The following is a 15,000-nucleotide window of genomic DNA, read 5'->3' on the forward strand; positions in this document are numbered from 1 at the left end:
TTGCAGATTTACACATGTTTATAATAATAATAATAATAATAATAATAATAATAATAATAATAATAATAATAATAATAATAATAAAATAATAATAAAATAAAATAATAATAATAATAATAATAATAATAATAATAATAATAATAATAATAATAATAATAACAATAATAATAATAATAATAATAATAATAATAATAATAATAATAATAATAATAATAATAATAATAATAATAATATATTTAATTAGGTAGTTATTGCCAAATTTCCATATTTATTCAAACATTTCTGAAAAGATTGGAAAACTAAAATGAATAATGTTAAAGGTGCAGTGTTTAATATGACATCATCAAGAAAGTTCTACAAAGTTCTAGAATGCAACGCTCCCTGGGTAACCCCACCCCTTTAGAATAATAACAGAAGCTACAGTGGCCTTCAAGGACAAGAACAATTCTAAATTTGAAAAACAATGCACCTGATGACATTCCAACTATGACACTTTCAAGATGGCGGTGACAAGGCCTTGGTCCAAAATATGCAGAAATATGGACATATACGAGACCCTTTCTGAGGGAAAAAAATAAATATTCAAAAAAATGTTTTCAGCTATTATGCACTAAATTAAATGTACTTATGGATATTATAATTACTTTCTACAAAATCTGCTAGGAAATAAAACCCAAAATTATACACACTGCAGCTTTAATCTCAGTAATCAAGTGGTAAAGTTTCTATGATATGATATCTATAAGTTTATTTTACCCCATTCACCTGCAGTTTAGACCTGAATCTCAGATATTGTTTGCGTGGACAATGTCTCCCTCTGCCGGTCAAAAGAGGGAACTGCGTAACAATGAAATAATATTTTTTCTCATATTTTTTGGGGTAAATGTTTATATTTTTTATTCATATTTCTTGAATTTTGCATTACTTGCTTTTAACTTTCTTATATTCTTTATGAAAAAGTGAACACACAAACAAAAGACAAAATAAAATAAACAACTAACATGGCGTACTCTACTTTACAGGTTTCTAAGGACATTGTTTAAACTAAAGGTAAATGTTAAGCAGAAAATAAAAAGTCAACGAGGTGTCATGTAGGTCCCTTCAGTGCTGTTATATAGTCCAGGAAAGGCTGACATATCTGTTTAAACTTCTCTGCTTTCCCTGAGATCTCATAATGGATTTTCTCCACTTATAAAGTACTAGAGAACTCCATGAGCCACATATCGAAGCAGGGGGCTATCTCCTTATTCCAAACCTTAAGAATAATTTTTTTAGGGATAAGGATAACGCAGTGCTGTATTCTGTATGTTGATTAAAAATGTTATGCACCAATAGACCAAGTGAAATTCCATGCGAACATCAGCATTGAATATAACTAGATCGCCTATATATTGTTGATATTGTTGTTTTTATATTTTTTACATTTATATTTTTTACAACTGGAGGACTGCTCCAAAAACATTTCGTTGTCTTGAGCAATGACAATAAATATTATTCTGAATATTTAAGCATAAAATCACGAGTGACCATGGGTGGGTGGAAAATGACACGACTTCAATCAGACCAAAATTTCTTTGTAAATTCACATTTAAAAAATAAAAGCTTGCCAAATGTTTCATCAGCGAGTCCACGAAAAGGAGCAATACATTCCTGTAGTATTTATTTTTAATGACACTGTGACGTAGTGCTGCGTCACTCCCTGACCTGTCCAATCACGTGGCGGAACCGGGGTGAGCTGGCAATAAACCCCGGAAGTGTTGACATCGGGGGAAGCTAAAGCGCTAAGCTAACGAGCTAAACCAACCTCACCTGACAGATTGAAACATCAGCGCGTGGACTCATTTTCTCCAGTTAATTCGTGTCCGCGAGACTTTTAAAGGTGAGTTTTACCTGCTTAATAATGTCAGCTATCACATTAATTAACTTGTTTCACGTGTACACACATTTTTAAACTCTTAAATAGTATTTTTTCAAAGTTAGCTTGAAGTATTGGAGCTACGAGATCTGTCTACTGTTAATTCTACACACGCCCACATTTAGGAAAAATTCAGTTTTGGTCAATGTATGTTCAATTTTTCATTAGTTTTTCTTCTCGGTCGTATAGCGGAGATCTTAAGCTGTGTAGAATGGTATCATGTGAAGGGCAAAGACAATTGAATTATACTTAAAAAATACGCTAAACATATATTTTCGCGATTTCTTTCCGAAATGCCTGTATTAACCCTACTTTTAACGTCTTTTAATATGTCCACTTATAGTCAGACAATGTTTTATATATTTAAGAAAGCCAGTATTTCACGTACAAGGTTTAAAATCGGGCCCAAAACAATACATTTCGAATACGTAGGCGTTGAAATCTAACAGCTGACACACGTTAACAAAGGCCTGTATAAGTTTTAAGACACTGCAGATGAATAGCGTTTTACATTTTTAACTGATAGATATCGTCATCAAACTTTGCCAGGTGACTACTGACATTAAAACGATAATTTTTTGTATTGCAAGTTTTCCCAGAAATATTTGAATAAATGTGAAAATTTGGGATTATCTAACTAATGTAATAATAATCTTTATTGAGGACTCAGATGGTCCACTCACATCCAACATACACACACACATAGAACACATTAAAATACATTACTCAATAAAACACTGTACTAAAACAGGTGCAAGCTATCATGCCAATGCTTTGGAAGCCTGGATGTGAACCTATAGCCCATCATAGGGTTGGTTAAGGCTATAATGATGCTATTTTCTGATCAATCCAATCGACACATGAAATTGAACATTAACTTTGGTAACAGTGCCTGACATGTAGGTACATTAGAGGACACAGATAACTGGCTAGCACTGTGCCACCTAGGAACACGGAGCAACAACCAATGTAATGTAATGAGTGTGTACATTTGCTTCTGTTTTAAAAATCTAAAATGTAGGCCTAGATGTTGGATAAAGCTAGGGTTAAAATCTTTCTGTATTTTCTACAATATATTAGTGTTTAAAAGTTTTTTTACAGAACATAATTAGGATACGGCATATTTATTTTATAAATCAAAAAATACTACAGTAAAATGCATTTTCATCATGTTTTTTAAGAAGAAAATGTCTCATAAATCAGACAGTGAACAACACATGAACAAATCCTTCTGTAATAACCTTCAGAAGAGTGCTGAGAATGATTATGGAAAGTTTAGTTGATGTAAGTGCTTTAAGAAGTTGAGATAATGTCCGTTAAAGATGGTTGTATAGGAGAAATATACAGACGCAAACAGACAAGGTTTAGTCAAATAAACACCTGAATGTACATGTTGGACCTTTGATATATACTCAGAAATATTTTAAAGTTCTTCGTAGCTACTTTAAAACTGTTAAAAAAAAATTATTGAAAAAGCAAACAGTATAACATGCAGTTTTATAAAGCTGCTACGAGGAACTTTTAAATATTTCTGAAACAGTCTCATTTTTCCTCTGATGATCATAAATTACATGTAACAGCAAACATTTCCTTTATTTATTCTCGAAAGATCAATTGAGGGGTGGTGACCCTCTTTTACAATGACGTCGAGTCAATTACAGATACACAATATACAATGAGAATACACAACAAGCTGACAAAGAGACAACAACAATTAAAACATTCAGATCAATTGAATGAAGCAGAACAATAGCCTAATTAAAACGAGACCATCAGTGCAAAGAATGCTATTTTTATATAGTTTTTCTTAATGCCTTTGTCATGGGTATACGCTCACCCAGGAACAACAGCTGGTGTAGTAAAAACACTACCGCTTTTGTCCTAAGGGGGCGCTAGAATTAACACACTGAAAGTTCCTCGTAGCACCTTTTTAAGTGTATTTTTAGATAGATAGATAGATAGATAGATAGATAGATAGATAGATAGATAGATAGGTAAAATTGTTAATTGTGTGTGTTGTTTTGTGTGTAGCTTCCATCATGAGTCTCCAGTGGACGGCCGTAGCAACATTTCTCTACGCGGAGGTTTTCTTCGTGCTTCTTCTCTGCATTCCATTCATCTCTCCCAAACGGTCAGTACACACACACACACACACACATTACACAAACACACATTACACACACACACACACACACACACACACACCCACACACACACACACACACAGACACACACACACACACACACACACACACATTACACTGTTTAAAATAAAATAAATGAATCAATATCCTTTATTTAACCAGGTAAAAATTCATTGAGATTAAAATCTGTTTTTTCAAGAATGACCTGAAGGCAGCGCCATGATGAAATAGATTTCTTTATTCAGACGGGACACCGATTGATAAACATGAGCACCAGAGTTCAACATGTAAATGTGCCAGATTTAGCCATGCGGTGCTAATGCTAATGTTCACCTGTACTCCCCTGGGCAGGTAGATAGCTCAAAAGAATACTTCACCCATACGGAACCAGCATTCTATCATTATAAAATCACTATTATAATATAATGAATGAGGTTTTTCTTCCCTCAGTCTTTCCTCAGTCTTCCCTTGGCCCAGCTGTCCTGTTAATCCTAACCCTTACTGTGATGTCACAAGAAGGAAACTGTAGGGTTAGACAGTGAGAACATAAAACACTCTTTCTGCCTTTTCTCAGGCTAGGATGAACCAATTTATATTTTTTTTGCACATTTATACTACATAGGATCTCAGAGTTCAATACACCTTCATATTCCCACCGGTGAAGTAGGACTTTAAAAGAAACATTAAAAAACTTCAAAAATACATCACATAAGCACAAAAACAAAATGACACAAACCTTTTTTCCAGCCGGTAACAGGTTGGTGATGTGTGAAAAACATGAAGCAAGTGGCAGACAGACACAGATAGAAGTGCATGAACATATAGCACGTTAAAACACAATCAACCACAATTCTTCTAAACCACATTCAGCATCAATTAAATTACAATACAAGATCAGGGACAAGAAGTGGTTAGATTACACCACATCCCCCCCCCATAGAGTCTCAGTCCTCTTCACAGCAGACCCGGGTTAGAATCCAGCCCGGGTCGTTCTCTGCATGTCATTCCCCCCTCTGTCTGTCTGTCTGTCTGTCTGTCTGTCTGTCTGTCTGTCTGTCTGTCTGTCTGTCTGTCTGTCTGTCTGTCTGTCATCTTCACAGCAGACCCGGGTTAGAATCCAGCCCGGGTCGTTCTCTGCATGTCATTCCCCTCTCTGTCTGTCTGTCTGTCTGTCATCTTCACAGCAGACCCGGGTTAGAATCCAGCCCGGGTCGTTCTCTGCATGTCATTCCCCTCTCTGACACATTTCATCTTAGCCTGGCTCCGCCCGCCCACCTACTTCCGCCCAAATTTAATTTTCCCATCAGTAGTCAGTCTGGGGTTGGGGCGTATTAGTGGGATTTTGCTCGGACTAATTTCTCAGTGTCCAATCAGCGAACAGAGCGAGTGGCTGAGAACGATGACGTCGAAGTTGCACTCCAGTTTCAGTTGAATGCTGCGTTCCTTTATACTCGGAAGAAGGAGATTTCCGACTTGGTAGTTCCGAGTTCCGACCTGTCTGTGTTCCAGTGCATCTGCTCGGGAAAGTATGGACGCCTACAACCTTTCTCGTCCAAATAACTAAACGTTAGGCTCTAACAAGTTACTGTTGCCAGGTACCGGTAGATCCATAGACTACAATATGTAGTGAAGTCGGAAATTTCCGAGTTCCCTGAACGCACCGTCAGAAGCCGGCTCATGACACACGTGACGACCAAACGTTATGCGATTGGTTGGCAGATCCAGAGTGGCACTGGGCAGATCCAATAGTTTTAAACTTCAACAGACACCCGCCTTCAATTGAGCGATTCCAGACCTTCTGTACAAATGAAATGAAGTACGATGGTCTGGTAGCACAAGGCTAATTTCATCTCTGTCTCTCCTAAATAACAAATAAAGGCAAAATGCCCAAAAATAATCTTTAAAAAAAAATATATATTAAAGGACATTTTTAAGGTAATGTGGTTTTAAAATGTAAAAATATTCAGTTGCATCTAAAATATAAAGTTTGTATGTACACTAGCCTAGGGGTCCAGATTAGTAAGGGACTGAGTCACTTTAGTGTGTGTGTGTGTGTGTGTGTGTGTGTGTGTGTGTGTGTGTGTGTGTGTGTGTGTGTGTGTGTGTGTGTGTGTGTGTGTGTGTGTGTGTGTGTGTGTGTGTGTGTGTGTGTGTGTGTGTGTGTGTGTGTGTGTGTGTGTGTGTGTGTGTGTGTGATCGCATTAAAACCCTTGAGACCTCCTGACTCAAACTGACTCATAACACACATGATTCACTGATGTTTTTACTTCTAAACTTTAAACTGTAACATTTATGATTTAGAAAAATAAATCAGATCAGCCTGGCTGTGATGCAAACAGCCTACAATGTATTAAGTCATTGCTTGTCCACTTATTTATACACACTGTGTTACAATGCTATTTAGTATGGTAGACAAAGATGTACCCTGCGTTCCAAATCGCATACTCTTCCTTTTTGCTATTCTACATACTTCATCTGACCAAAATAATCTAGTTAGGATGCAGGAGGCATACTATTGGGACATATTTTAACATTTTAGACATCTGGGTATGCAAATAAATCAGATAAGCCTGGCTGTGATGCAAACAGCCTACAATGTATTAAGTCATTGCAAAGAAAGAAAAAAAAATTGTATTGTCGCACTAATATTTTAATTTTCCTCTGCAAACCATATAGGCCCTTTTCAGAAAAACACACAAACAAAAGACAAAATAAAACATACAACGAACTAGCTAACTAGTAGAACAAACACTCACTGGTTCATCTGGTTTTCATCTTAAAGGTGCAGTCAGTGATTCTGGAGAACGCTTGTTGTCAAAATCACTTTAAAGGGACACTGTGTAACATTTGAAGTAATGTATTAGCTAAAATCAATATCCTCATTCATAAATATGTCCTCATTGGTGTGAAATCACCTCTGCCAACAATCTGAATTATCCTCCTGAGCGGAGAATTACAAATATTAATATTACATTTTGTACATTGAGCAGGCAAGTCTTATGTCTTATATCTATGCTTTTGGAATGTCATCAGGTGCATTGTTTAGAAACTAGAATTGTTCTTGTCCTTGAAGGCCACTGTAGCTTCTGTTATTATTCAAAAGGGGTGGGGTTACCCAGGGAGCGTTGCATTCTAGAACTTTCTTGATGATGTCATATTACACAGTGCCCCTTTAAATAGTGATTTTGACAACAAGCGTTCTCCAGAATCACTGACTACACCTTTTAACCCTCTGTCTTCATGTTGTTGTCGAGTGGCCATTTTAAATTTTTGTAGATTCTGATGCAAGACAAATGTTCGAGACGCTTCCGTCAATAAAGTTTTATCTTATCGTATCATCTCCTGATTAATCTAAAGCCTTTAAGTATGTGACTGGAATTTGTGCTCATCCCCGCTGATTGTGTGTGTGTGTGTGTGTGTGTGTGTGTGTGTGTGTGTGTGTATCTAGTTAGGATGCAGTAGGCATACTATTGGGACATACTTTAACTTATTTATTTCATCATAACATTGCTCCTTGATCTTGCCTCTTGCTTTTTATATCCGTCGCATCCCGTTTGTTTTCATATGGAGGCTTCGTCGATGTTACGTCACTTCACGTGCGCACTGGATTGTGGGTCAGAATCGCCCCAAATAGGATGCACTTTTCAACACTAACAATCTTGGCCGCATGAAGTAGGACATCCGGGTACTTCTAACCATCCTAAATCTGGCCACAAGAATCAGGACATCCTAAATCTTTTTTCTACCGCCCAGTGTAATTTACTATTTGATTAAACGTGTGTGTGTGTGTGTGTGTGTGTGTGTGTGTGTGTGTGTGTGTGTGTGTGTGTGTGTGTGTGTGTGTGTGTGTGTGTGTGTGTGTGTGTGTGTGTGTGTGTGTGTGTGTGTGTGTGTGTGTGTGTGTGTGTGTGTGTGTGTGTGTGTGTGTGTGTGTGTGTGTGTGTGTGTGTTTTATCTGACAGAGTGAGTTGAAGTAGTCAGTGATTCTGGAGAACGCTTGTTGAGCCATGGGATTGTGAAAAAATAAAAGTTTATCAAATTGGGTGAAATGTCATGGAACAGTTTGGAAATCCCTTGGTAGAAATGTGTAAACATCTGGTCAATGATCAAATTCCTTCGTGATTTTCTCTACTTATGACATCTATTGCAGTATGTCCGTCCTGGGAGAGGGATCCCTTACTCTGTCGACTCTCCCTGAGATTTCTTCAATTTTTTAATTTTTTATTCCCGGTAAAGGGTTTTTTACTGGGAGTTTTTTCTCAGCCGAGCTAAGGGTGTAAGGGCAGGGTGTCATATTGTATGGAATGTAAAGCCCACTGAGACAAATGTATTTGTGATTTTGGGCTATACAAATAAAACTGATTTGATTTGTGTTGGAAGGAAGGAACCCTGATTTTGATCAGCTGTCTGGCCCAAAAAAAAGTCACACTCTAATAGTTAATTTACCTTTTAGCTTTGACTACAGTACACCTTCAGACACATTACACACACACACACACACACACACACACACACACACACACACACACACACACACACACACACACACACATTACACACACACACACACACACACATTACACACACACACACATTACACACACACATTACACACACACACACATTACACACACACACACACACACACACATTACACACACACACACACACACATTACACACACACACATTACACACACACACACACACACACATTACACACACACACATTACACACACACACACATTACACACACACACACACACACACACACACACACATTACACACACACACACATTACACACACACACACACACACACACACACACACACACACACATTACACACACACACACACACACATTACACACACACACACATTACACACACACACACATTACACACACACACACACACACACACACACACACACACACATTACACACACACACACACACACACACACACACACATTACACACACACACACACACACACACACACACACACACACACACACACACACACACACACACACACATTACACACACACACACACACATTACACACACACACACACACACACACACATTACACACACACACAGACACATTACACACACACACAGACACATTACACACACACACACACACATTACACACACACACACACACACACACACACACATTACACACACACATTACACACACACACACACACACACACACACACACATATTACACACACACACACACACACACACACACACACACACACACACACACACACACACATTACACACACACACACATTACACACACACACACACACACACACACACATTACACACACACACACACACACACACACACATTACACACACACACACACATTACACACACACACACACATTACACACACATTACACACACACACACACACACACATTACACACATTACACACACACACACACACACACATTACACACACACACACACACACACACACACACATTACACACACACACATTACACACACACACACACACACACACACACACACACACACACACACACACACACACACATTACACACACACACATTACACACACACACACACACACACACACACACACATTACACACACACACACACACACACACACATTACACACACACACACACACACATTACACACACACACACACACACACACACATTACACACACACACACACACACATTACACACACACACACACACACATTACACACACACACACACACACACACACTTACACACACACACACACACACATTACACACACACACACATTACACACACACACACACACACACATTACACACACACACACACACATTACACACACACACACACACATTACACACACACACACACACACATTACACACACACACACACACACACACACATTACACACACACACACACACACACATTACACACACACACATTACACACACACACACACACACATTACACACACACACACACACACACATTACACACACACACACATTACACACACACACACATTACACACACACACACACACACATTACACACACACACACACACACACATTACACACATACACACACATTACACACACACACACACACACACACACACACATTACACACACACACACACACATTACACACACACACACACACACACACACACACATTACACACACATTACACACACACACACACACACACATTACACACACATTACACACACACACACATTACACACACACATTACACACACATTACACACACACACACACACACATTACACACACACACACACACACACACATTACACACACACACATTACACACACACACACACACACACACACATTACACACACACACACACACATTACACACACACACACACACACATTACACACACACACACATTACACACACACACATTACACACACACACACACACACACACACACATTACACACACACACACACACATTACACACACACACACACACACACACATTACACACACACACACACACATTACACACACACACATTACACACACACACATTACACACACACATTACACACACACACACACACACACACACACACACACATTACACACACACATTACACACACACACATTACACACACACACACATTACACACACACACACTCTAATAGTTAATTTAGCTTTGATTACACACACACACACACACACACACATTACACACACACACACACACATTACACACACACACACATTACACACACACACACATTACACACACACACACATTACACACACACACACATTACACACACACACACATTACACACACACACTCTAATAGTTAATTTAGCTTTGACTACAGTACAGAGTGATAAACTTGTCACAACATGTATTTGAATTTTTTATTTTATTTCAGACATATCAAAAACAACACGAAACTAAATGAAAAGCATGAAAATACAATAAACAAAATGTATGTTTAAATGACTTCACCACAAAAAGAAAACAAATTATCTGTATTGATGTGATATGCCTGAAAAGGAGCAGGAAGAAGTATACACTTATTTAATCCTACCCCTTTTCCATAGGGGAAAAAATAAAAATATTTATTATATTCGCTTTTTCTTTCTGTTAAAGACCTACTTCACCGGTTGGAATATGAAGGTGTATTGAATTCTGAGATCCTATGTAGTATAAATGTGCGAAAAAAATTAAAATCGGTTCATCCTAGCCTGAGAAAAGGCAGAAAGAGTGTTTTTTTAACCCTATATTTCTCTTTCTCGTGACATCACAGAAAGAGAAATATAGGGTTAAAAAAAACTTACTTTGTAAATATTACTGTGATGTCACAGTAAAAGGCAAAAAGCCTTTAAGTTACGTTCATTTTTCGCCAAGATCTTGCGTTGGGGTCAAAGTCTGGAATTTCTGTGTTCAGTCCATGTGTGTAAATGATTGATCTCTCTCTCTCTCCCCCTCTCTCTCTCTCTTTCTCTCTCTGTCTCTCTATCTCTCTCCCTCTCCCCCTCTCTCTCGTTCTTTGTCTCTTTCTCTCTCTCCCCCTCTCTCTCTCTTTCTCTCTCTCTCCCTCTCTATCTCGCCCCCTCTCTCTCTCTATCTCTCCCCCTCTCTCTCTCTATCTCTCCCCCTCTCTCTCTCACGCTCTATGTCTCTCTCTCTCTATCTCTCTCTCTCTCTATCTCTCTCTTTCACAATCTGAAACCCAATCAATTGTGTCATCTTGGAAATCTCTAATACGCTTGTCAGCAGGGAAGAAAACATTCATTGATTGTCCAAATTCCTTGAGATTTCTTCTCTCTACCCTGCGTTCCAAATCTCCTCCTCTTTCCTCTCTCTCTCCTCTCTCTCTCTCTCTCTCTCTCTCTCTCTCTCTCCTCTCTCCTACATACTACATCTGATCATAAACAGTATCTAGTTAGGATGCAGTATGCTACAATTGGGACATACTTTACTCTCTTATTTCATCATAACATGGCGCCTTGATCTTGCCTCTTGCTTTTATATCCGTCTCATCCCCGTTTGTTTTCATACGGAGGCTCCGTCGATGTGACGTCACTTCACGTGCGCACTGGATTGTGGGTCAGAATCGCCCCAAATAGGATGCAGTTTTCCACACTAACAATCTTGGCCGCATGAAGTAGGACATCCGGGTACTTCTAACCATCCTAAATCTGGCCACAAGAATCGGGACATCCTAAATCTTTTTTCTACCGCCCAGTTTAATTTACTATTTGATCAAACGTGTGTGTGTGTGTGTGTGTGTGTGTGTGTGTGTGTGTGTGTGTGTGTGTGTGTGTGTGTGTGTGTGTGTGTGTGTGTGTGTGTGTGTGTGTGTGTGTGTGTGTGTGTGTGTGTGTGTGTGTGTGTGTGTGTGTGTGTGTGTGTGTGTGTGTGTGTGTGTGTGTGTGTGTGTGTGTGTGTGTGTGTGTGGAGATTGGAACACAGCTACTGTATCTTCTAACATGGTTGTTTAAGAATGAATCTATTCACTGCATCAGTTTGGGTTAAATAACGTGTTGCCAACTGAAACATATGAATCACTGCAGTTTTAATCCAATGGAGAGCTCTTATGTGTGAACAGGGTTTTTCCTGCATAGAGTAATGTTTGGCCCCCCCCCCAAAGTGGATTTATGCCCCCCCCCCCCCCCCCAAAGGAAAATCACCAGAGCCATAATGACAAAAATTGAGAATGTATTCAGCTATTTAAAACCTCTCCATATGTGTTTCTAGTTCAGCCCAATACAAGACCTCCTTCTTGTAGGGCTGGGTGGGCGATTGATTGCATTTCAATTTACATTACTACTTCCCTCGGTCAAATGAAAACAAAATGTTCGTAATAAAACGATCATTGAAAACTCCCCTTTCTCAACCACACACCGCTCTTAACATTCACAAACTTTTTGCCTTTACTGTTGCAGTCGCGACCCCAAAAAAAGTTGTCCTGTGTTCTCATCCCCCCAAAGGCCCATTCAAAAACCCTGGTGAAGGTAAATTCATGTAGTGACTTTTTGTATGTTTGTACTGCGCCACTAGATGGAGCCAGAGTCCCATGCATTATATGTTTCCTTTAAACCTGCAGTGTGTAGAATTTTGGGTTTTATTTCCTAGCAGATTTTGTAGAAAATAATTATAATATCCATAAGTACGTTTAATTTAGTGCATAATAGCTGAAAACGTTTTTTTAATATTTTTTTTCCTCATAAAGGGTCTCATATATGTCCATATTTCTGCATATTTTGGACCAAGGCCTAGTGCCGCCATCTTGAAAGTGTCATAGTTGGAATGTCATCAGGTGCATTGTTTAAAATGTAGAATTGTTCTTGTCCTTGAAGGCCACTGTAGCTTCTGTTATTATTCTAAAGGGTTGGGGTTACCCAGGGAGCGTTGCATTCTAGAACTTTGTAGAACTTTCTTGATGATGTCATATTACACACTGCACCTTTTAACTCTTTTTGAATTTTATTATTATTTTTTAAATACTTTATTTTTGGATTTAAAGGTGCAGTGTGTAATATGACATCATCTAGAAAGTTCTACAAAGTTCTAGAATGCAACGCTCCCTGGGTAACCCCAACCCTTTAGAATAATAACAGAAGCTACAGTGGCCTTCAAGGACAAGAACAATTCTAAATTTTAAACAATGCTCCTGATGACATTCCAAAAACATGGATTCCTCCATAAGACTTGCCCTCTCAATGGACAAAATGTAATATTAATATTTGTAATTTTCCGCTCAGGAGGATAATTCAGATTATTGGCAGAGGTGATTTTACACCAATGAGGACATATTTATGAATGAGGATATTGATTTTAGCTAATACATTACTTAAAATGTTACACAGTGTCCCTTTAAAAAAAAAAATAAAGAACACAAACACAAAACTGTAAAAGTGAACACACACAAACAAAAGACAAAATAAAACAAATAAGCAACATGGCGTACTCTACTCTACAGTGTCCTTTAACTCTTTGAGGATTTAAAAGACGAGACGGTGTGGATCCCCTGGCAGCATCTGAAGTCTTCCTGCATCCACACTATTCACACTTTACTTTAGTATTACCATGTAATCACCTGGTCAATGATCAAATTCCTTCGTGATTTTTCTCTACTTATGACATCTATTGCAGCATGTCCGTCCTGGGAGAGGGATCCCTTACTCTGTCCACTCTCCCTGAGATTTCTAAATTTATTTATTTTTAATCCCGGTAAAGGGTTTTTACTGGGAGTTTTTTCTCAGCCGAGCTAAGGGTGTATGGGCAGGGTGTCATATTTTATCTTATTGTATGAAATGTAAAGCCCACTGAGACAAATGTATTTGTGATTTTGGGCTATACAAATTAAGCCTGAACACATTACTGGAGAGAGAAGGATTTTTAGGGACGTTACTTAGGACACAGAGCTTTGTATTGGATTTATTTTTTTATTTAATTTTTGAAGATAATTTGGGGGCATTTTTCTTTTGTTCTTTATTAGACAGTGTGTAGAGACAGAGATGAAATGTGTCAGAGAGGGGAATGACATGCAGAGAACGACCCGGGCTGGATTCTAACCCGGGTCTGCTGTGAAGAGGACAGACAGACAGACAGACAGACAGACAGACAGACAGACAGACAGACAGACAGACAGAGAGGGGAATGACATGCAGAGAACGACCCGGGCTGGATTCTAACCCGGGTCTGCTGTGAAGAGGACTGACAGACAGACAGACAGACAGACAGACAGACAGACAGACAGAGAGGGGAATGACATGCAGAGAACGACCCGGGCTGGATTCTAACCCGGGTCTGCTGTGAAGAGGACAGACAGACAGACAGACAGACAGACAGACAGGGGAATGACATGCAGAGAACGACCCGGG

The 15,000-nt window shown here is 38.8% G+C and overlaps 1 protein-coding gene across 1 annotated transcript in view; it reads left to right on the plus strand.

Annotated features, from left to right (window-relative positions):
* Positions 1–1,774: 1,774 nt before the first annotated feature.
* Positions 1,775–15,000, plus strand: part of bcap31 (B cell receptor associated protein 31) — a 39,655-nt gene continuing 26,429 nt past the window's right edge. The window contains exons 1-2 of the mRNA XM_080054480.1: positions 1,775–1,879; positions 3,947–4,046. Coding sequence (XP_079910606.1) covers positions 3,955–4,046 — 92 coding nt within the window. The 5' untranslated portion in view covers positions 1,775–1,879; positions 3,947–3,954. The remainder of the gene's footprint in view (positions 1,880–3,946; positions 4,047–15,000) is intronic.

Source organism: Ammodytes marinus (genome assembly GCF_949987685.1).
Source record: "Ammodytes marinus genome assembly, contig: scaffold_142, whole genome shotgun sequence".
NCBI classification, from domain to species: Eukaryota; Metazoa; Chordata; class Actinopteri; order Uranoscopiformes; family Ammodytidae; genus Ammodytes; species Ammodytes marinus.